Source organism: Halichoeres trimaculatus, unplaced genomic scaffold (genome assembly GCF_033239565.1).
Source record: "Halichoeres trimaculatus isolate MK-OKI-2021-1 unplaced genomic scaffold, fHalTri1.1 fHalTri1_scaffold_15, whole genome shotgun sequence".
Taxonomy (NCBI): Eukaryota; Metazoa; Chordata; class Actinopteri; order Labriformes; family Labridae; genus Halichoeres; species Halichoeres trimaculatus.
Genome location: NW_027437193.1, coordinates 21399878 through 21424526, shown reverse-complemented (window position 1 = coordinate 21424526; position 24649 = coordinate 21399878). Strand labels below are relative to the sequence as shown.

At 42.9% G+C, this 24649-nt stretch overlaps 1 protein-coding gene across 2 annotated transcripts in view; it reads right to left on the bottom strand.

Annotated features, from left to right (window-relative positions):
- The window catches only part of LOC141803988 (3',5'-cyclic-AMP phosphodiesterase 4B-like), a 70893-nt gene that overhangs the window by 2395 nt on the left and 43849 nt on the right, over window positions 1-24649 (bottom strand). For both annotated transcript variants that reach the window (XM_074688163.1, XM_074688164.1), the window contains exons 7-17: window positions 23877-23947; window positions 23208-23257; window positions 11631-11743; window positions 3656-3749; window positions 1984-2213; window positions 1800-1898; window positions 1314-1478; window positions 890-989; window positions 612-766; window positions 391-513; window positions 117-299 (exon numbers count right to left, since the gene is read on the bottom strand). In XM_074688163.1, coding sequence (XP_074544264.1) covers window positions 117-299; window positions 391-513; window positions 612-766; window positions 890-989; window positions 1314-1478; window positions 1800-1898; window positions 1984-2213; window positions 3656-3749; window positions 11631-11743; window positions 23208-23257; window positions 23877-23947 — 1383 coding nt within the window. The remainder of the gene's footprint in view (window positions 1-116; window positions 300-390; window positions 514-611; window positions 767-889; window positions 990-1313; window positions 1479-1799; window positions 1899-1983; window positions 2214-3655; window positions 3750-11630; window positions 11744-23207; window positions 23258-23876; window positions 23948-24649) is intronic.

The following is a 24649-nucleotide window of genomic DNA, read 5'->3' as shown; positions in this document are numbered from 1 at the left end:
AGTAGAATTTGGACTTTTACAATGTGGGGAAAGAGCAGCTAAAAAGTTTGGGCCCCAAAAGAAAAGCAGGGGAGCAATGAAGATTGTCTTTCTGAAGCTGGGTGTGAGTCCTCTACCTGTGTCCTCTCCACTGACGCTGTGTGTTTGTCACACATGGGGCTGATCTCCATCCCTCTTTCCCGCTCTCTGTCTCCCTGGTGGAAGAACTCGTCCATGATCCTGTCTGTCCACTGTCTGTACAGGTCCAAAGGCTTGGTGGGGTTGCTCAGGTCCGCACAGTGAACCATGTTACGCAAAACCTGCAGAGAGGGATGAATAATTAAAGACACTGCATCCATCTCTCTATGTCTGCTTTCTGTGTGTGTCTGAGTGAGTGAGTGAGCCTCTTACCTGCATCCTGTCTGTGTAGTTATCCAGCAGCAGCACTCCTGAGCTCGTCACTTTTTTGGTTTCCACCATCGTCTTCAGATCGGCCAGCAGGCTCATGTGTTTGGACATGTCTGTCGCCAAAACCTGTAAAAATGAACATGAACACAGAGACGGTGTAAGAGCTGAAGCAATGAAGACGTCAAAGATGTGAAAGCTAAATCCAGACAGAAATGTTTGCTCACCATGTCTATGACCATTCTGCGCAGCGTCTGCCTCTGCTTCTTGCTGAGGTTTTGGAAGATGTCGCAGTTGTCTTCCTGCAGCAGTTTGAAGCCCACAGCCAGGTGGTGGTTCTCCAGCACTGACTCATCGTTGTACATCAGAGCCAGCTCAGAGTCTGCAGACAGAGGGGGGGAGAGACTTGAATAAAAGCCCGAGACGGATCCCTTCAAAACTCATTTCCTGCCTTGTAAATGTAGACTAAATACATGGAGTGGGAGATCCACGAAAGAGGACTTACTGGTGTTGATGAGAAACTGGTTGGACACTCCTGGGTGGTCCACGTCATGAATGGCTGCAGCAAAAATGGCCGCAAGGATCTCCAGATCAGTGAAGACCGCCTACGTTTACAGAGAGGAGGAAGAAAAAACAAACAGATGAGCTTCACAGGAAACAAACTGGATGAACAAGGTGTCGGGGAATTGTTTGAGGCCGGTTCTTGGATGTGTCATCCTCTCCGGCATGCAGTTTCAGGGGCATGCCAGCATCGGTGACGCAAATGCCAGTCAGCTTATTCAAACACAATAAAGAGACTGAGGGAAGGTGTGGACCATAATGGCAAACTTCAAGTATAAACAACTTAATTGAACTCATTAGACAATGACTGAGGGAAAAAACAACAGCTTGAGTGAGTGTGTTTCTTTCAAGCACAAAATTTGGCTTACATCCAGTGCAGGGGTGGACAGGAGGATGTGTGTGGACTGTGCTACATCAGCGGCGTGCAGGCTGTTGTGGTACGCCACGTCCGAGTGATAGTGTCCCTCCAGGGTCAGCATGAACGTCACAAAGGTGTCTGTTGGAATCTTGAACGTCCTCATCAGGTCTCGCTCCTGAATGCAACACAAGAAGATGAAATTCAGGAAAAACAACAACAGCAAGCGAGGATGGAGATGATGTGACGCTTTCTGTGAATGTTGCTGCTTTAAACGTGGCACAAAGTGAAGATTCACAGCTTGAAATCAGCTTCAGCTTTAGCAGATGTTCCTGCAGTGACACTGACAGCTGAACATACTGTACACGCTGTGCACACTGATGCTGGCTGAGCCTCATGTTTACTGTAGCTGCGTGTCCATGTGTGTTTGTGTACGAAGGTGTTCACACCTTATTATGAGCTTTCCCTGAGTGATGAGGAGGAGGATGAAGGCACTGACCTGAAAGATGGTGTACATGATGCATGTGAGCGGTCGGTTGTGGGAGTGCTCGGCCACTCTGAAGATATTTAGTCCCCATCTGTTGATGTCCTCAAGATCCTGTTGGAGAGAAGAATCAAGGCTGAGTTTCTAATCACACCTTTTTTAATACTTTTTAAAATGTTTCATCTGAACTCCCTCGAACCTTCGACAGCAGCTCCTCCTGGTCTGTCTTAACCCCAAAGCGGTTGCTGCTTCCTCCAGAGATGCTAGGCGTGTGGCTGACCTTCCTCACACCGCTGATCTGAGTCATCATCCCACCCTGCTGCTGCTGCTGCTGGTGTTGGTGTTGGTGTTGCTGCTGCTGGCCCTGCCTCCTCTTCCTTTCCCTTGATTTTGGGACCGGACATGGCAGCTCCAGCTCATTCTGCTTGTCTGAAAGGGAACATAAAGAGGATTCAAAAGGTGGTTTCTGAAGCCCCAGAGACAAACACAGACTGTGTGAGTGTGTCTCCAGCTCTGCAGTGAGTGAACAGAGTTAACACGTGGAGTCAGTTGACCTCTCACACCTATGTGACAACACACTGAAGCTGCAACACTCATTTAATTAGCAAAGAGTCCTTCAGTGACTGTTTACTCTGCTGAAAATAAACACCGGATGACAGCAGAAAAAACTCAGATTATGTTACTAAATGTACACTGTTTAAAAGAGAAAAGCTGAGATGATGGTACACTTTTATAAAGACTTATTCAGCCTCAAGTTCAACTGTGTGCAAGTTTCTGTTTGCATCCAGTGGACGTCAGCTCTTGTTCTTTATCTTGATAATAAACCTCAAGAATAACTCTGTTTGGGTTTCCAGATTGTGATATTTAGAAAAGTTCACAGGACCCCGTTTGAACTCTGGAAAACTCCAGCGGCCCATGCATTCGCAGAAACTCACCCACAGAATCATGGAAAGCTGGCTCATTAAGCCCCAATGACGTGTGAGTGTGCGGGTTTGTTCAGTGCATGTCACACTCTGCAGCTGACAGCCTGCAAGACTCCCCCGGTGTACATTTGTGCATCACACACACTGCAGCGAGGCAGAGAAACGTATCAGTGCTACATCCTCTACAGAGCACAGGAAGCGAGTGATCTCACTCTACCTGACAGGTGTTCGCTGCAATGCAGATGAAAACAAAACCACAAAGCTTCAAAGAAAAGAACAAGTTCCTGTCTGTGCCTGTGTGCTTTTCTACTAGAGTGCTTCTGCCGTGCAGAAATCTCTGGTTCACTGCGACACTGAGTGACAAATTTCTCTTGCAGGTTGGTTTGGGAGCACAAGGACAGAGGTGTGTTCCTCAGTGTGCACGCCACACGTGGTCACGCTGAGCGGCCTGTCTGGGTGCATGATGGCATTAAGTTTGATAGGAAGGTGGAAAACCTGAGGGGCAGCCTGGCTGGCTGTGAGTCATGAAACACAGCAGGGGCTTTGGGACGCAGGGAAACACTGCTGCTGTCATCCTGATAAATTATGCAGCATCTATGTGGACCTGATGGCACTGCACACACACACACACACACACTGGCACACCTTCCCTCTGTTTACCCCTCAACTTTGCAGAGGGGACTCCCCTCCCCTCTACATCATCCTGCAGCTACAGCGAGGGAACTCTCTGTCTCCCCCCTCCAAACCAGATCAGACTGGTTTGAGAGTGCTGGGGCCCACCAGGTACTTAACACATGCTTCAGATGACCTCACAACCTCCAGCACTCACACACTGTCAGATTCCTGAAGGATGTCGCCTCATTTAAGCCGTTCACTGCTGAGAAGTTTGCAGCAAATTTCACTACTGTGTGTGTTTCTGTGAATATTGACATGTACTGCAGTGCTCACCTAGGAAGGTGTTGGAGATGTACTCTGACACTTGGTTGCCCGATCGGCTCATCTCAGACAGGTGGCTCAGCTCCCGGTTTAACATCCTCTTGAACTGGAGGCAAAAAGATACAAAAAAACACATGAGGTTAAATGACTGATGCACAGGACACACATTTCTTACATCATTTCAGCTCTGATTCCGAGCAGAGGAATCAAGCATTTCCTGTTTTTTGCCTCTGATACATGTCCCATGAGATCACGGCCTGTTATTTTTTCATGTGCCTTATAAGGGATTGTTTATGTCTTCTCTGTGCAGATTTTGATAAACCCTTGACTCAGTCGAGCGTGTCATAATTCAACAAACAAATGCAGTGCATTTTATATCAAGAGTATCTTTAAGCTGCTTTTTTTCAGAGACAAAATGTGCCCGTCTTTCTCTGTGCACAGCACCTCTGAGCAAGAGCAGAGATATGAAACACTCTCGTCTCAAATGAAAACATAAGATGTACACTCTGGCGTGTTTTCCAGCTGAAGTAATAGCTTCAATATGCATGCACACACACACACATACGAAAACACACAGCCCCATCCAGGACACACCTTGATGTATCCCCAGGACACAGAGAACAGGTAGTTGGCCTCAGGCATGGTGCTGAGCTGTGCTGAGCCCCTGGTGCTCCCCAGCAGAAGCCCTGTACGCTCCTCTCTGAGTGGAACCCAAGGCTGCGCTCAGCCCTGCACCCTGCAGCTCGAACGCCACCAAACTTCTGCCTTCCAACGCTCCAATGCAGTAAAAAAACCCACAAACGAAACAAAAAATACGCCCCGTTGAACCACCGGAGAGGGGCTGCGGCGGACTCCAACACTACATCCCTGAACAAATATGCCTCCTCATTTTGTCACTTGCTGTTTTCCCGGATTGCAAAGCCGCTGGCAAGAGTGATGGAATCCCCCTGGATGTAATCAATATTCCCTTTTCTTCCTTCAGATCCGAACCGTCTCTGTCTTCTCAACCACAATCTGAGCGTTATCCAGCGGCACGGCAGGGGGAAATCCTGCCTCCCCGAGCCCTAATTGAACAAAGCATGAAGGAAGGCTCTAAGACGGAGGGAGAAAAGGAAAGGAGGGATGCAGAGATGGAGAAGACGAGGAGGAGGAGTTGAGCTCCCCTGTGGCACAGAGAGTGATGTACTCCCTTCTCTCCCTCCCTCCCCTTGCAGAACACTGAGCCATGCACAGCACTGCAGAAAACGGGAGTCTGGAGAAACCCCCCCGTATCTTTTCCTCTCGCTGTCTCTCCTCTGTGCTCGCTGCAAACCCCCTCCCACCCTCTCCTCACCCTCCTTCCCCCTGTTCAGTAATGCAGAACAGATCCAATGCAGACTGCGCAATGTGAGACTTCAAAGCACCACAGTGTTTATCATATGGCAGAGGAGGCGCAGGGGATTCATTTAAAGGATCAAGCCACAGTTTTTATCATAGGTGTATAACATTTAATCAACCCTTTCAGTCCATTAGGCTTACTTAACACTTATTTTATTAACATTTTGAAGCTTATGTCATCATTAGAGCCAAACACAGTGTTTCTGTCTCTGCAGCAGCTCGGAGTGTAAAAAGACACAAAAAAGATGACAGATGAGAGAGTTTTCGGTCTGCCGCCCACCAGCGTACCACCAATTGCACGACAACCTGAACGCCATGGCAACAGAGTCACATGCCCACACCCCTCCGTTGTTCTCATGGTGGTCCCCACTCTGAACACATTGCATCACATTACATGCACACACAAACACTGAAAGCACAGTATAAGCGAAACTGGGCTAAACGCTGATCAAACAGACAGCGGACTGTTTCACAGATTCTGGTGAAAAATGATTTTTCTCTCAAGAAAAGAAAAGCTCTGATGTAAACCAGATCTTAATCTTTATCATGACTTCTTTTATTTTCCTGAAACGTGATTCTAATTTACTGTTTTATAACAAAAGTAAAAAAAATCAGCCTTTCTCAGCTCTTGCCAAGTGTTTTTTATGTCCTACAATAAAACCTCTCCTCTCTCCACAGACCCACACCATCTCTGGCTCAACAGCTGTCTAATAGCTGTCAAGCAGACGGCTAACATCCACTTGACTGTGAAAGTTGAAAACCACTTTCAAAGCACTGGCTGCGCTCTGAAGCTCAGCCTGCCAGAGGCTGCGCATAAAAATCAGAACGGGCTCGTGAGGACAAAAAATGTGAGCTGGATTCAGCAATCTGAGACCATTCAAAGGAGAACTTGTAAGTGATTCCTCAAAGCGGCAGAACAGTGCAGATTATTGTGACCTGTAGGAAATGAATCAGCCACATGTCAGTCACACTGGGTCACACAGTTCAGCTCAGACACACAGCGTTTGTTCACAGCGTGACAACGGGTCTGTGAGTGCGTTCAGGAGAATGGATTACTCAATGCATGGCGACAACTCACACATCCTTTTACGTTGGTGCTCACTCAGAACAAACTCTCCTCTTTGGTAACCTCCACATGTTGCATAAGCTCAACTTGTGGTTGGTGCTAGATGGGTCATAACGTTTCAGTATTCAAACTTTGTGAGCCACATCTCACTGGAGTCACTGTGTTGATGCAAATTTCTTACTTGGGTTTAAGCCAAGCAAGAAAAATGTTCTCTGGAAAAACGTCAATGACTGCAAAAAGTCTGCAGACAGACATGCCCACAGTTTGTCCTACTAGCTGCAACTTAGAGCAAAGAACCAAAAAGGAAATTTAACTCAAGGCTGAAGTAAAAATCAAACTTCTTTGTTTTGTTCCTTTACAGATATTTAAAACATTGCATCAAACAACTTCCTCTTGAGTAAATAACACACTTTACACTCCAGCAGCATCACTTAAGCAGAAACTTTCTCACCTTTTTCCAGCCGGTGAGTATCTCAAAGTTCTTCGCCTGCTTATCAGAACAACATAGTCCCATTTTCACTAAACTAACACCACGAATGCAACTATAAAGAAAGAAATCCAGTAAAGTTCCTCAGGCGGTAACTCCTCTTCAGTCTGTCTGCCTCCTCTCTTCATACACTCTCTTGTGAAGTGGAGCCAGGCAGGAAACGTATGGCGATAGAGCCTCACTTGACCGCCTGGCCTCTTCAGTCTAACTGGAGATGAACGCTCCTCCCTCCGGCACAGGCCTGAGCATGTGTCCCCTCCTACTTCCCCTTTTTACTTCAGGAGAAATTCACTTAAGTCATTTACTGGTAGACGTCCTGCTCCCTGAGACAGCCTCAGGCGACAAACTATTAACATACCTGAGCCTGTTACTAAAAAGTCCCAAGAGGCAAGATAAATAGAAAGCTATCTGACGTAATGTGGGGGAAAATCACAGAATACTTGTGTATGTTTGGGACAAGTCTCTGAAAGTTTCCTGAATCCTTAAACATACTTTCATCTCGACAAGAAGAACAGAGAGAGTTAGAGAAATGGGGCTGCACAGCCTGAAATCCTGTTGCAATACTTGGTTTTACAATCCGACAAAACACAGAATGGACAAATGCTTCCTCTGCCCTGTGTCAGGCTGTTTATTGTGCAAACACGCTCAGCGGTGGTGAATTTCACCGTTTAGAAATACTAGAAAGACACGTTTCCTGGAAGTCGAGGGACAAAGCTGGCTGAGGGCAGGTTTAAAGCCAAAGCAGGTCTCATTCACCTTCCTTTCTCTGCTTTATTTTCCATGCTCACATCAGATTACAGAGGTTTAACTTTTTAATTACAATTAGGCACCATAATCACTGCTGCAGCTTCAGTCAAACCGAATCAAAACACTATAATTTAATGTCCATTACCCCTGCTGCAGCTACAAACCCACCGCTACATCTGTTTCAATAATTTTGTCATTTTTTCCCCTCTGAAGACGGCGGCGCTTCAAAGTTAGAGTGACCACACGTGAGTTAAAGTTTCCTACCCGCCCAGGGGCTCCCTCACTCCCTCGCACGCTAACCCACAGAGCCCTACCCTCCTTTAACTGGATTCAGATGGCAGAGTTTGTGCAAGGCCGCCACCAGCTCCAGCGTGTTTGTGCGGTTGGAGTGATGGTAGTGAGGGGGCAGGGAGGCAGCTCCTCCGGCTCTGAGGTCACAGCGACCAGGCCGGCGGTCAGCAGGGTGTGTGGTCCCGTTAGACCCGGAAACACCTGCGCCCTTGAGCACCGAAAGAGGAGACACTTAGGGTTTGATGGTGGACTCAATTACGTCCTCTCTGAAAAGAAATGGGCTCTTTGTCAAACATCACGTCATGTAAATGATGGAAAGGAGCAAACGGCTGCAGATTCTGTAACGGGTCAGGGATGATGTTCATTTAAGGCCATACACCATGATAACACAAGAATAAAACCCATATCGGCTAGGACGATATGCTAAACTCACAATTCAGTTCTATTACGGAGATTTTTGGAGTGCCAAATCAATTTAAATTGCAAATCTTCAATTTTAACGATTTTTGGTTTTCTTCTTTGACACCAGACCATGTGAAAAAATTAAAAGATAATGATGTCTACAGACTACATCAGGAGCCATATTTTCCCATAAAGTGCACATCATGTGAGAGAAACATTTCACCCCCTGCAGGAGAAAAGTGGTAACTTTTTTCCATTCCAGTTTATAAACAAAGACTGAAATTAAGAATTTGAATTTTAAAAAGAAAGAAAGATTATTTGACAAAGAATTCCGATTTTGATATTATCAAACAAAAACTCCTGTCATATCGTATTTCGATTTTTTTCTCCCACCCCTATCGATCAATGCATATCCAAACTTTATGCACTTTACTTTCTAGGATCTGAGCAGAGTTTCAACACAGGTAAACTGGAAATGGCATAAACTCATATTCTATGCTAGGTGTCCATTTGTGTTAACTAATCTCATACAAACACTAGCTCAGGCAGTGTGGAGAAATTTTGGGTCTTCCCCAAACACACTTGGGCCCAGGATCAAACCACCAACCATTTAACTGAAAGACAGCTGACACCTCAACAGAAATCTACTTTGGAGAATTTAACTATGGTGCAACAGTAAGTTTGTTTCCAACAACAGTTTTGCAAAAAGCCTCACATGAACAATCAACTGGCTCCTTTTATTTTCTCAGCAGTTGCGCAACAAGCCTTCACAGTGACAAATCTTTACTTGAACATTATAAACTCTTGACCTGTGCTCTTTCAGAAACAGCCTTGGTCAACAATGCTCAGTGCTGGTGTTGGGTCACACAGACAGGACTCTGACTCATGGGGAACAATGTGCCCGGCCTGCCTGACCGAGCGGCTGTGCTGCTATGCGCCTGCAGGGCCTTGTGCCCATTGTCCTGACAGTCCCAGTGACGCGTTTCTCTGTAAAAACTCAACCTGGCTGCATGGTCCCAGCTCAGCTATTGTGGTCTGGTTACCATGAGGCAGAGGAGAGGGGGGTGAGGGAAATAAGACAGGAAACTGGTGTCAGGGTCACAGTCACCCATTTTAGTCAGAATACACACCCCACATCCCGGTCCTCCCCCAGACCACAGAAGAGAATACAGGCGGAAACGGACAACGCCACAGTGGGTGTTTATAATCTGACGCCGCCATGCAGTCTCCTCTGTCTGCAGGAGGGTTGAGTAATAATCTGCACCCTGTAGTAATTTGGTTGAGCTCTGCTGATATGAAACATGAACAGAAATGACTTATTTGCATCAAAGCAAAAGGGAGCTGTTAGTTCTTCGTGCAGCTTTCCGTTGTGTTAAAGAATCGCTATGCATTTAATGTTCAACCAACATGAAGCTGAAGTGTTTTCTCAAGCTTCAAATGAGAAATTTGATTTGTCAAGCTGAGACTGCAGTCCTCTTCTTTTCAGGGAAGCCAGCAGAGTTTTCCAGGAGTGTTTCCTTTTCTACTGAACTAGATACTTGCAATGGTTCAGCCTTGTCCCATCATTTTGATACTGAGATGACCTCTCGAGCGTCATCTCAAGTTCAGATGTGAGTTTTCTAAAAATAGTGAATTAATTCGCCCCAAATTCAGATCATACATTAAATTACTACCTGAGTACTTCCTGGGTTAGCCAAGCAGTCTGCTTAGGCTTTCCATGGAGTGCATTGCAAAATCCCTCCAGATGGGTAAAAACATACATACAGGCTCAATAGGATACATACATAAAGATTCAACAGGAGAAAGCTGGGGTGGAGGAGGTCATACATTCATGAGAGGCTGAGTGCTGGTAGCATAGGAGGAGCATGGATAGGTGAGAGCAGAGACATGTTTTAATTCACTGTGTTTTCTTTAGTAAGAGCTGCAATTGGTTGAGTGGGGTTGAAAACTATAACATGCATGTATGCATGTATTTCAAGTAGCCAAAGACAATTTGGTAAATATGGTGAATCTAAAAGTTACTGTTACAGTTGACATTGAAGCAAGCCAACATAGGCATTTAGTTTCTTATTTCCTGAATGCAGGTGCAAATAGCTGTTAGCATGCCTGCAAGCTCTTCTGTCTTGTTAAAACCTTGAGAGCAACACTAGTTACTGAGTTAGTAACTAGTAATTATAAAATAAAAGTGCAAAACTTTATTTTTAGGAACAAGTGAGAAATTAAAATATTAGAATTTTGAACTGTTTATTGTTCAAAATTATCTTACAAAGCAAAAAGTTGAGGTTACTTCAAAAGAGAAACTACATTTGCTTTTTTAACCTTTCCTGCTTGATGATTATGGGGAAAAAATCCAAAAGGGAAAAATCTGCTCCAAATTAGCTGGTTCTGCAAACTAAATGCTAAATATGATCTTACATGATATGTACTTACACAGTTAATACCCCTATCCAAAGGGGTTGAAAAATGGGGAAATGCACCTTTACAGTAAGAACAAACTTTCCTCTTGTGACTCTTGACTTCCTGTTAATCTAAAACTGTAGTCTGCCAAACTGATGTCTGTGAGTGAATGTTGACCTTTGACGTCACTGCAGAACGTGGACCAGTGTTTAACAGAGGTAAACATTACACCAGAGCCAATACGCACTCTGCACTCAGATCAATGACAAATGTCTCTGTGTGCAGAATAAAATCATGGTGCATGTTCATCAGCAACCAGGACCTGTTGTGCAACTTTATTTTGAATAATTTAGGCAGAATGAAGAGCAGATAGGGCTCTCCACGGAAATCATGCATTAATGCTATTCAAAGATACCTGGACCTCAGTAATCATGGATGCAAAACTGAGTGCTACCAATTCCTCCTAACAAGATAGCCATAAAATGATTGTGCCCGCTCAAGCGCTACCACAGAACGGCTGTTACTTTGCAAGTGCGTCAATGTGGCAAGAGGCAATTAACATTTTGCATACCGTGTGCAAATTGACAACCGCGCAGCAACAAAGGCCAACTGTGCAGCTGTGTACCAGTCAGACAGATCAACAGACAGTAAAAAACTTCATATCATGATCTCTGTCCCTGGTTTCAGATTACATTCTGTGATAAATGCATTATATTGAACATTTACTTTATTATTAACCAAAACAAGATTAAATGTGAGTATATGACAACAAGACTGTGCTTTGTTCCTTGAAGGCCTCATGGGGTTCATCATATCAGTGGCCTAAGCTGTGCACAAAGAAATCCTCATAATAAGGGTTTAAGTTGTGTAAATACCATCAAAAGCAACTTTGAAACGTGTGCTTAACAGCCTGTTGATAAAATCCTCTGACCTCCTTTGGACTTTTGGACTTTGGACTTTTTAACTTTCAATTTATAATTTTTAAGACCAAAAAAAAAGTTTTCTATCTGTCCAAAAGTTAAAGCATCATTCTTATATTCCTGAAATTTCTGGAGTTTTTGCAGGGTGTTATTTAGCTGAGCTACTTCTGCACATTTTTAAGTCACGTTTTCAGTGTATCGATGCAAACATTTGTAAAAACATCACTTATGCACAGCTTGCACAGATGCACTGTTTGCATTTGTGCTATTAAAAATATAAAATAAAAAAAAAAGCCCTACCTTGTTGGAGGCCATATCACTGACTGAGCGGTAGGTCTGGATGGTTTCCAACTGGTCCAGACACCAGTCCAGCTCCTCCATGGTTTCCATCGCCAGCTTCTGATAGGACTCATCTGCCAACAGACACATGGACACGTATTCAGACCTGAGAGGGTCCACGTCCATGGCAGAACCCCCCGACACCATGCATGGAGGTCCAAGGGTCCCAGAGTGGCTGGATCTCACAGAAGACTGGCCGGCAGGACATCCGGGAGACGTGGAGGAAGAGGGGGAGGTATGTACACAGAGCTCCTTCATCTCGTTTCACTCCACCACCTCAGAGAAGTTCATGGAAGTCTAACTCTCAGACAAACTGAGGCTAGAGTTTCTGTTTGCAGACTCGTCTGTAGTCTCTTTCTCTCAGCAACCCCTCTTCCCCCTGCTCTCGTGCGCTCTTCAAACCCCCTCCCACTCTGTCTGCTCTCCCCGCCCCCCTCTCAGGCTCCCCTTTCAGTACTGCTCAGCTGAGCTGCTGGTGTGCAAACTAGGCGGTCTGCTGCCTCCTGCTGTTGACGTGTCTGTGACCCCCCTCTCATTTGCACACATACAAACGATGTGTCTACACAGGTACAGCACACAAACCTGAGCAATCTGTTTGTGCATTTTTTACTCTGTTTTCATGTTTTTGACCCAACACTGCAATATCTTTACATCAAACCTACAGAAGGAGAAGTAAAGTAGAAAAACCTGCATGAACTCATATCATGCACTCCGTCACCCTTACACGTCCCTCCACTTCCTCTCTGAAATGTGCAGACCACTTCAAGGCCTCACTCTGCTGATCTGCAGCAGAAGCTCACACCACCATGATTCACACACTGGCTCTCTCCTCTCTGAACCTCTCTGAGGGAGGAAAAAAATTAAATGAAACACCAAACTCGGTGTTTGCACAAGCAACACGAGAGGCAAACTTTGACTCCCCGAGTTGAGGGGGGGAGGCCAGGCCAGGGTCTCGTTGTGTGCCAAAGAAACTAAAGTGCTTCCTCTTTGGCCCAGAGCTCACACAAAACATGGAGCCGAATTATTACTGAATGCTGGAGCAAGAATCACGGCTGTCATTTGATGAAATACCTCGTCATTAGCAGTTATTACTCACATGTGGGCAGACGCACGCAATGTAGAAGTGAAAAAGTGGTTTATGAGAAATTCTTTGAAACTATAAAACACGAGGAAACAAATTAAAAGCATCTTTCTCAGTGTAGCATGCAGAAGGTTGATTCAACAAATTTCTGCCTGGAGGGAGTGAAGGCTGAACGCATCTGGATCTCCCCACCTTTTTTCTCTGGAAAAGGCTGATCTCTGCTTCATAGGGCTTCACACATGGAAGACATTTACCCCATATGCTTAGCACAACAGGACAGCCAGCATGCTGTTCCCCAATTTACGTCAATATAGTGGATCAAAGCACTTCAAAGCAGAGTGATGGCGCACAGACCCTGAACCACCGGTGCTTAACAAAGGACTTCAATGAACTCTGAGACGGTTTATGCACAGTCAAGGAAATCTTTCAACAAGGTAAGGTATCAGAGGATCATGATGACAGGTGCCCTTTTTAATCCATCAGAGTCGGGTTTCAACCATTAAAGACTGACTCTGCTTTTTAGAAATCAGGCCACCAGCTCCTCAGATTACAAGAGCTGACTGCTAGCACTAGCCTCATTCTTCAGGTCAGACTAATTTTCCTTTACTTCAGCTCGAGGTTGGTGAATTCAAGGAACCCTTGGCGATAATATACTGCTGGAAGCCAAGCTTCCTGGCCCAAACTATTCACAAGAACCACCGGCATCCAAGTCATGTAAAAGTCAGTGACACGGAGCAAAAAGTACTGCATCAAAGCAGCTCATGCACAAGGCGTTGAGCTGTTGAAACTGGTTATACACCAACACTGGGCCGTCTTGAGCCATAGGAACGGGAGATCATGCCAAGAAGGTGCAACCACATCCTGCCCTCTTTCCCTCCAATGAGGACTTATAGAAACACTCTGCAGCAGAGGAAACATCAAAGGTTTGGCTCGTTCACACCGCCTCCATGACCGCGAATCAAGTCAGTTTGAAGCTGGCGGCTGATTCATTACACAGTCCAGGGTCTGATGGCAGTAAAAACCATCAGATGTAGAACAAAAGGTTTCTGGTTTTGGTACTTGGCTTCAAATCAGTTGTCTAGAGCAAGATCAGTGGAGCAAAACTTCACATTTTCATCTGTTGTTTGTCCAAAAAATGACAAAAGACAAGCCTGAGGCCAGAAATCTCCAACGCGATTAAGTTGTAGTTGTTATTCACCAAAGTGAAGGTTAAACACACACTCACAGATGAAAACAGCTGAATTCATCATCACTTCTGGCTGATAATAAACACAGAGCTAAATGGGCCACCACATTTCACAATGTCACCAGTCAAAGGTGGCGTGACGCACATGCAGTCTGAAAAACCTGTAGCCAGACAGAGTGCGAGGTACTTTTCCAGCCTCCCCTTTCACTGGGAGTTTTTTTTTCCTGCTCGAGTCCTAATGCTTTGGCCATATGCTGGAGGCTGCAGAGAGGACAACAGACCTCAGTGTGCAGACAGACCCCGTCTGCCTCCCCCCCTCCCCTATTTCCCTCCAACTCTCTCCCCTAAAGGGCCACAAACTGGCCTCTGTGAGAGCCATCAACTGCACCAACGACTAAGGCCAGACTCCAACTTCCCCAACCTCCACCTCCCACCTCCACTCTCCATTCCCACCCGAGACACCTTCCGCTCACATCCGCCTCGCTCTGCCCCCTCTCTGTGCTCCCAAACCACCCCTGAAAAAAACCTGTTTCTCGCACTAACGGGATTAAAATCTGTACAGATAAATATAGAGTTGTGACTTTGGATGGTTTAACACGTTAACAACCTGTATGACTTTGTTTTGTTTGTTTCAAAGAAAGGATGTCCCAATCCGATCACGTGATCTGAATCGGGGCCGATCGAGGCATTTTTTAACAATTGGAGATCAAGGGAGAGGGAATCAGAAAAAGCCTGGGGCCTTAGTTCTTTTTTTAATTAAAATGTGTATAATAGCACATCATCATTCATTTTAGAATAGAACTTAATTTGTCATTAAAAAAATTACAATGAAATTGCAAACAAGAAATGGCAACCTTATTGTCACACACATACAAGGCAATCTTGTTGATCCAATGCTGCACTAAGTGGAGAAAAAAAGCTTTATCCATGTTAGCTAGAATGATACCTTCATTAAAATAAAATAAAGAACACTCAAAGGATAACTTGTATGAGTTTTTTTATTTTCTTTTTTCTTAATGCATTGCTGAAAGATCAGATCGGGAAATATCGGGATCAGCAGATACTCAAAATCCAAAAATTGGAACTGGATCGGGAGCAAAAAAATGTGATTAGGACATCCCTATTTCAAAGGCTTAATCTTTATGCTCCCCAGAAGTGCACTCATGGTAAACTCCATTGAGGTTTAACCATTACAGCTGTGTTTGGCAGTTAGGTACACTTTGGACAGTGCTGTTTATCAAATGTCTCATAGCTCCATCATTTTAAAACATTGTGGTATTGTCACACAAGCTGCATTTTTCCACACTGAAGTTGAAGCACAGCAAAGTGCTCTGTTGTGGTTTGAAGTCCAACTGCTGAGGATCAGTGTCAGTAGTATCATGTAGCACAGTGGTTCTGGCCTTTCTGCTCCAAACTACACTGAAGTAATCATAGAGAAACAAACACACAGCCAAGCGTCTGCTCTGCTTTTCTGGAATCTGTGTGTCAGGGGACATCTTTATTGACATACGTCAATTAACAAACGTGCACATGACGCACAAATACCACTCAGTGGCTGTTACTACAGCTCATCACGTAGTCCAATCCTCCCTTGAGTCTGTAGTTGACGACATAAATTAAACATAAATATCTGCTTTAGAGAAATCGGACATTTAGAGAACATTTGATATCAACAATCAGTAGATCACACAGACCGTTGCAGAGAACTTTTATTAATAGCTGATATTTTCTTTCTGGTTTAATCGGTTTTGTGAAGTTGGCTGCGATAGTCACTGCAAACTGTTTGACAATTATTTAAATAATTCCCACCTTGATGCAAACATAAGGAGATAGAGTTCCATTTAATGACTGTTTCTAGTGTTATTTTTTATGTTTTCATGTTATGATGGAAGTTTTTATATTTAGCAAACCACTTCAGAGGCCCTGCACCCAGCATTGGGCAGTTGTATGAAATTACTACCAGGTGTAGCATAAACTGAAAAAGAAAAAACATTTCCAAGATACAATGTTAATCATATAAATAGTTGAATTTCAATCATTGAACAATTATGCACAAGTTCACTCTGAGAACACACTCACAGGTGATGCCTGAAAAAACTACAAAGCCATTTACGATAAAATTAACCATTCCCAGGTCTGTCTGCAAACACCTGCTAGAAAGTTTCAATACAGCACAGCACAGGAAAAAGTTGGAAAAAGGAGCACAAATCATTAGGCCATAAAAGAGAAGTTGGCACATGGATCGGGGGAGCAAAGTTCCCAACCTAATATCATGATGCTCGTCTGCTCTGGGGTCTTTAAATTTAGATTTTCACATGTTAACTAAAGTCACAATCACGCAGGATAATCTAAATGACTTCCTGTCGATAAAAATACTTATTTTTCTTACTTCTTTTGGAAAGAATGTCATAATTGATGTTTATTTTTGACAGCAGTGCATCACTGTTCTAGTAGGGGCCCCGAGGGAGGCTTTGTTTTTCTATGATAGTGCAAAACAGCACCAAACAAAAAAGGCTGGGAACCACTGAGCCGGTGGGTTAGCTGATTAACCCTTTGACTAGCAGTTGAATTGACTTTTTTCAGTCAGTTTTCCCAGTCAAAATGGAAATTATTAGGTGAACTTTGGTTCTGGATAAGGAGGGAGTCCTATTCACAAATCAAATCAAACTTCTGTCAAAATAATACACCTGTTGATCTAATGGTGAAATATTCAGCCAAATGTGCCACCTGTATAATGGCATTGCTCAGACTCAAAGCACTCTGATGATACATTTAAAAAAATAATTAACTTGTTTAACAGTCTGGAAGCTCTTTTTAATGAAAATGTGTGATTCAAATGCACAGTGTGATGTTATTTTCCACCATAGTGGCAGCAGGAAGCAGGAAGATACTGTGGGAGCTGAAGTATTATTTACCAACAGGGATTCAATAAAACAGTAATAAAACAACATTTCCCCAGGACTCTCATTACTTTACAGATAATACTTAACAGCCCTTACGACAACATAATTTAAGTGCATTGACACTGCCGTAAGAAAAAACACCTTTAAATATTGAACACCTCTACACCTGCTGCCCCTGTGTAAGCATCTTTAAAGGCTTGTACAGTTGAGGTTTTCATGTTGTATTTGAGTTTCATGTGGAAGCTGAGTGAACACAGTGACTAATGTGGATCATTCCTTGTTTATTCAGACTAATTCCACTTGTCGGGGAGTAATGGGGCTAGTTTAAACAGAGACTCGATGAAGAAGATTCGAGTCATCACTAAGTCAAAGAGTAAACAGCTGCAGGATATCTGCATGTGCGCAAACACACATTCCTCATCTTGACCTCAGCGCTTCATCAGGGAGTAAAGACTCTTTGACACTGATACGTGCACGGACCAGTGATGTTTGTCTGAGTTTGTCTTCCATGTGGAGCCGTGACAGACGGTGAATCATTCTCGTGTCACCCCCAATGTACGTCAGTTTGCACACAAGATGACAGAGGGGGGAAAAACAGTGCTGGCATGAAGAAACAGGAGGGGAGAGTATAACTTCATCACCGTAATTCTAACTCATGTTTAACCAATCAGAGAGCAGCAGAGGGAGGTTATCTCTGATGGAAAAATAACCACTGACTTAACCAAGACTTGGCAAGAGTCAACTTCAGTAGTTACTGTTTAAATAAAACTAAACAAAGTTCACTGCTTTATTATCTAATTTGCATATAGTGAAATGCTTTAAGTTTACAAAGCCTGTCAACCTACAACACTTCTGGATCACTCTTTTGCTTACTTTTGTGAATTATATGACTGCCCAGCTGCTGTTTTTATTTCCTTAACATGATTTAAATGTTTTTCACATTTATATATGAAAAGAGAAATCTGTAAACTTCCTCTAAGCAGGATCATGTTCCACAAAACAGTGATATATTGTAATTTTCATTGTGAAATAATACAGCTGCATACAGAAAAGTTGATACAACATACTTTTCTAAACTGCTGTGTGCATTTTATGTATCTGTTTTGTTTATTTCTTGTCACAGGACCTGACCCCGCCTCACAGCAGGTATCAGAATCTAATCTAATCTGAAAACCTGTCATCAGCTCGAGAGGTATATTTCTTGGAGTAAAAACAATATTTTCTCATCTAAGAAGGTAACAAAAAATTGTCTGGTGTCTATCCAAACTTTAAAAGAGGTGAGTAATTCATGACAGGTTGTGATATAAGATGTGTGGTGTGATGTTTAAAATGAGTAACTTCTGCAGTGAAAGACTTTACGGTAAAGGTCCAACCTCCGAAACCAAGAATCAGCTTTTGTCTTCCTTCACAAACAACCCTCATACCTGATAATGCCTCTTCATAGTTTACAACAGCAGCGTTATCCCCTCACATATCAAAACAAAAGGCTTCAAGAGTTATACAAACAACCACACACACACACACACACACACACACACACACACAAGCAGACACACACACCTCATGGGGGCCAGTTTGACAGCTCTCTCACAATGCACCATGGAGCTGTTTTGGCACGGGCCAGCCTGAGGGATGGGCCGCAGCGAGGTTTATGACTGTGCTGACGTCAATGACATAATTCAAATACTTAACCAGGCTGCACGCTTCCAGCCCTCCGGATCCTCTCCCCTGGCTGCCGGCCTGGAAAACCAGGCATGGACTCCTCATGTGGAGCACAGTTACAGCAGCAGCAGCAGAGGAGAGGAGCGTAGCGGACTACCCTGACCAAATACTGTCGGGTCAAGTTTGTTCAGCTGTTCATCCACTAACAGATTAGACTCCACTGCAGTTACTCTGACCTTAAAAAAGTCTCTACATTTCACGGTGCTCTTTATGCATACGCACACTACTGCCCACACACTACAACACTCCCAACATGATTTAAAATGATTAAGTGTCGATTGCATCAATCTGCAGATTACTTCTAATGAACAGGCCTTTTTTTTCTTTTTATTCCTTCAGACTGACCTGTTTGAGATTACTCAGCCATTAATTCTCTGAAAAGGCACGTTTACAAAAACAGACAAAAGATGAATGAGCAAGGCTTACTGTGAGGGGCCCCACGCCCTGTCCAGTTTGCACACAAAGTCACGTGTATGTTTACTTTCAAGGCAAAGAATGTGTATGTTTACAGCTGCACTTAATTCATCTTGCACGGTCTGAAATGCGTGCAGTTCTTGGGAACAAGCCGGCAGACCAGTTAGAATGACTCCCACAAAGTGAGGTGGAAAAATGGAAGTTAAAACACAGAAACACTTCAAACTTGGATCAAAGAATGATAATATCAAAGCATAAATGTGAAAGTGATTCAACCTTTTTCCCCAAAGTCTGCATCAAGGAAATCTAAAAACAATGGCGCTCAAACTGTTTTCCCTATAAACAGCATTAAAAGAAACGTGACAGAAGAGCAGTGCATTAGAAACACATCAAGATTCACAAGTACACAGGAAAGATTTATTCAAGTTAACCTGAACATGTCCTCTTACTGATCCACATAAAGCAAATTAAGGAGAACGGAACTTTTTCAGAACACGAGATAAAAATGAATCATCTCAATGTAAATCATGTTTCCTATTAATCCTGTAAGTTTGACAGAGGTTTAAAGTTTGAAATCATAGAAATCATTAAGCTTAGCTTAGCATGGAGACTTAAAACCTAAGGGACATTTCTGTGAATCTGTAGGAAAATAAACATGAGGAGATACAATAGTTATGAGGCCCAAAAAAAAAAAAAAAAAAAAAAATGCACCAATCTAAAAACATTTCTATTCCATTCTGACACAATGCATCCTGGCTTTATGACTTCTCCTGCCATTGACACTAATTTTACTTATAGAAGCATTTGGTTTCCTCTCTTCTTCTATCCATAACAGTTGACTCCCTGTTTCTAGGGATGGGTACCTTTCACATTTGAAACAGTACAGTACCAATGCCTGGTACCTGGCAATCAGTACCGGTACTGAAAAGTACCAATTTTTTGGTACTTTTTTTGTGTTTATGTGGTAAAAAATATCAATTTGTCTAATATTTTTTTATAAAAGTATAAAAACCTTTCAATTTAACAAATCTATTTTTCAATATATAATCTTACAATGCTGTATTCATGTCCAGCATGGAAAGTCACCTACTCTTCCACTCCCTCACAGTCACAAGGATACATTTAGCTACCTAAACATGGTATTTTTTTATTTTTCGTAAATCGGTACCTGGTACTTTTAGAATTCGGTCAGTACTTACAAAAGGAACCTAATTCGGTACCTGCATTGTAATAGTAGCGATAGTGTTGTCATCAGCCATGTAAGGATCATGTTAAATTAATCTGCACTTCAGCTTCCACCCTAAGCGGTGTATTTAAAATGTTCTATTTTGTTAGTTGTTAGGGAATTCAGAAAATTTGAAACATAACACTTTACATTTTTTTTCTGTGCTAAAACCAAACTAGCCTCAGAGATTTGCAGTAAGTTATTCCCAAATTGCTCTTCCCCGTTTCCAATGTCGTCTCTTAGTAAAGGCAGAAAATCCCACAAACTCAAAATAACCACAAAAACTAACAAGATTAATTCAGCCGATATTTCCCATGTACCTCCTGGGTGATCCTGTTTTACACACAGAGCCAGTATAATCTTTTTACTTGTGTCCACCATGCTAGGCTTGTTGTTCCAAGCAGATGTTGATTCTATCATTAAATGTCCTGAATAATGACATGGAGTTCAGTCTGAAGCAGTATGGACAGTATGTACCATTCAATGCAAGAAATGCGTAAAAATTGTAATGCATACATTAGTTTTCACAGTACTCTTTCAGTTTCTGTTGCTGGCAGATGGAAGTATATTGAAACACACACAAAACACAAATAAAGCCAAACTGTAGAAAGTCTACGTGACATGATGGCTTTTTTCTTACATGGATGGTTGAATCTGAAGTTAACAACAGGGGCCTTCTCAAGAAAACAGACCCTAATTTGGGTTTGGGTTTTAGTCCTAAAGGCATTGTATAAACATTAATTTCTCAGAGGGAGCATGGACCAAAGAACAAGATGTTTTGTGCCCTCGTTTTGGTCAAATGACTAACCATGGTCCCTTGAATCCCATCCTTCTGAGACAATATTCAGCTGAAGCCGGTAATGACCGTTACAGATTAATCAGCAGTCCTTGACGGTCACAGACGTCACTGTTCAGTGTTTTCCTCAAAAGTACCATTTATCATGCGTAACATAGAACAAAGCCTATAATCTGAATGAATCAGGAAAGAGTGAGTCCTTTGTTGGTTGTGGGGCTCATGGGACCGCATGTGATGGAGCCAGTGTGATGGTCTGTGAAGCGTAAATTCAAACTCACACAAGAAACACTTCAATCCCGTCACGTTACTTGAGTGAGATTGGTTAACATTGTAAACAGCCTGCAGTGACGCATGTGAGGCTGAACTGATCTTCAAAATACCCCCCAGTTTTCTGATTCTTGTACTCTTTCACCCAGTCACTGTGGTCACGTTTCTGCTTTTTGTTTATTTTATCCAATCTGACCTTTCTCCTTGCTTCTCCCATATCACATCTGATGAAAAGGCTTCAAAAGTGCTGACGTCTCTCTGCGACCTTTGCTGCGTTTTGTTCTTTCCTATCTTCCTCCCTGAAACAATCTTTCCCTGCTTCTTGAACCCACTCAGTGTCTCTGTGTCACTTCACAATCGTCCTACAAGAATTAACACTCTGTGGTTCTCATAAGTTTCACTTTATTTTACTGAGCCTCTTTTAATCCCTTTATAGACACATTCAAGGTTTATGTGGTCTCTGATCTGTCATCCACATTGAGCTCATGCCCAGAAAGACACAGGTACTGTTATCTTCTTTCAAAATAAGGGGATGTTACCTCACTGAATAAAGAGATGCATAACAGGAAAAATCTGTTCTCCTTTTCCGCTCAAAGAGTTGATGAAAAGCAGGCAGAGAGCAGGCGTAGGGAGGATGTGTGAGCACCTTTCTTTGTGGTATTGTTAATTGTTACACTCTCCTCTGAAGTAATTCAAACAATTATGATAATGCAGCAGCAGGTGGACTGAACGCTCCTTATTTGGTAATGAACTTTTAATGACGCCCACACCAAATGTGGGTCAGGTCTTAGACGCATGTGAGAAACATACATGACCTATGTTTAATCAAATTAAAACAGTTAGAATCATGTTTGTTTTCTTCTTATTTATAATGACGGAAACCACTGATGGGATGGTTTCATCCGTCACAGTTTGCTCTCAGAAGGTCAAGGTTTGTGAGAAGTGTGGAGGAGGAGGAGAAGGAGGAGGAGGGAAGACAATAAGAGCTGAACAGTTGTCTTGTATTTTTTCCTGCTGCGGGACGCTCCTAGCAGCCCATCTGTGCTGATAGGAAGTGGAGAGCTGCTGTGTGCAGGCCCTGCTGACGTCAATCGGGCTTGAAGAACCAGTGCAGCAGGAACTAATATCCCTGCTTCTCTCCTCCCTTTTCTTTCACCCGTCCTCTCCCTCCTTCACATCTTTCTTCATGCGAATCTGAACCATTAAATCTCTTTCTGTGGTTCTCACCCTTTTGCATTCTGTTTGCTTCAGTTTAACGTCACTGCATGTGAACTTTCTTGTTGTTATCAAGTCATGTTTTTCCTGTGAAACCTCAAGATTGCAGCTTTTGTTTGCATGTGTGAAAACACTCCAAGGTAACAGTTTGTGCAAGATTTTAAACATATCACTGTACTGTTTGGCAATTTTTTATGCAGAATCAGAACTCGAACCTAAATCTAACCAAACTAGTGCAGCTTTTGCAAGCAGAAGACTGACTGTAAAATTTCTAAAGCATGTGCGTAGTTGCAGCATTGCACAAACCCACATTATTTACTGCACGGGTGTAAGCCTGAACCAACTCCTTATACACTGAGGCAACTCCTCAAATTTGAGTATAAGATAGTTAACTTCTTTTTTTCATGCATGAAACTGCAAGTAAAACTTGTGTTTTGGAGCACTGAGCTTTATTCTTTTTTCATTTGGTTTTGAGTGTTCAGGCAACACACTGTACTACTGATAAAATAAATGCATGCAGTTTGTCGGCATTTGCAGTTTCTTTCAAAGTAGTTTTTTTTTTTTTACTACAAAGACTTTTTCTGCAAAAGTGTTTGTTTACATGAAGCAGCAAGGACGTCATACATTTCATGAGGGACCAGTATCAGTATCAAATTGCTGCTTGCACCAAGCTTTGCAGATCTGTTGAACTCTTTCTTCATAAACTAAAGGTCTGATATGAGGACTCACCTGACAGACAGACTTTGGTGACAGAGGGCTGACTGGCAGCTGGAGACCTCCTGCAAACACACAGTAATTACTCTGTTAATTGTAATAGCAGGAGCCTTAATGTGTATCAAATGCTTTTACTGTGGTTTAGGTTACGTTAGCACAGCACAAACACAAACACAGGAGCCTCCCCAGTTCTCTGCATTGGTTAAAGGTCAGACTTTCTGCACTGCAATACTGACTGACTGACGACTACCTCAGTCTTGGTTCTCGCTGACCCTCTCTTTTGACGTCGTATATAGACTGTGTCCTGGTTAAATCGAATCCAGTGACCCAGATCAGGGATCAGAGTGAGCCACGTGAGATAACTAAAAAATAAAATGTCACTATGTCACTTCTAAGATTTCAATACTGCAGCTGCCTTCAACCATCTTCAGGAAAGACTTTGGATAGATGGTTTAATGTGAGTGGTTCATTCATCTGAATGTTCTCAGTGCACTGGCGCCCCCAAGTGAAGTGTGCTGGCATCTTCAGCTATAGCATCTGAAAACTTCTCAAAAGCTTAATTCCACTCTGACTGTCTCAAACAAAATACTGCACGAGCCTTAAGTGGAAGACAAAATGACGCCAGTAAAAGAAATTTGATTTCTAATCATTCTGCTGCATGAACTTCAGTATGAGAAGACTTACTTGTTGGATACACACTGAACATTTGTCAAGGTTGTGAAATTATTCCTGACTGTCCGCAGGCTAGCCAGAACCTGTAATACACAAATAAAAATAAGACCTGAAAAAACAGTAACCAAATTTGACACAAAAATGCTTCAAAATACATCAATGTATATATTCCTCTAATGCCTTCATGATGATCACACTGATCATTTTTAGACACATTAGCCACGTTTACATGAGGAGTTTTTCGTCTTTCCGAATGGAATCTTTCTGAATGACTTTTCCGAAAACAATAGTATACATGGAAAGGAATATTCCAATCTCTGGTCTACATGCGCCGCTGTAAACAAACAGAATACTCGTTGGGGCATGCGCAGAAAAACGTAAACATCACGTCATTTATCAGAGACGGAGGACAACAGTTTTTCTTTATCACGGTATTGCAATACTCCGTATTGCCAGTGTCCGTCCAGTCTTGATATTACGTTCAGTTCTTCAAAGTTTGGATCAAAAGCAAACTTTCCTCCAGTGCTGACTGCTCGCCGCCATTTTTAAAATTGAGGAACGTCTCTAGTTGCGTCTTACGTCATATCTTAGCATGCGCTGAAAGAACGCACCCTGACAACTTTCCGTCTGAGTGGATACATGATACCTCAATCGGTTTGGGGAAAGGAATATTCCACCCCTGTGAAACAGATTAAATGTCCATTCTGATTGGCACTTTTCTTTCTGAATGAGGAATATACAAAGGTTAAATTCTTTCCTTTGAGCAAATAAACTGAATGCAAGCG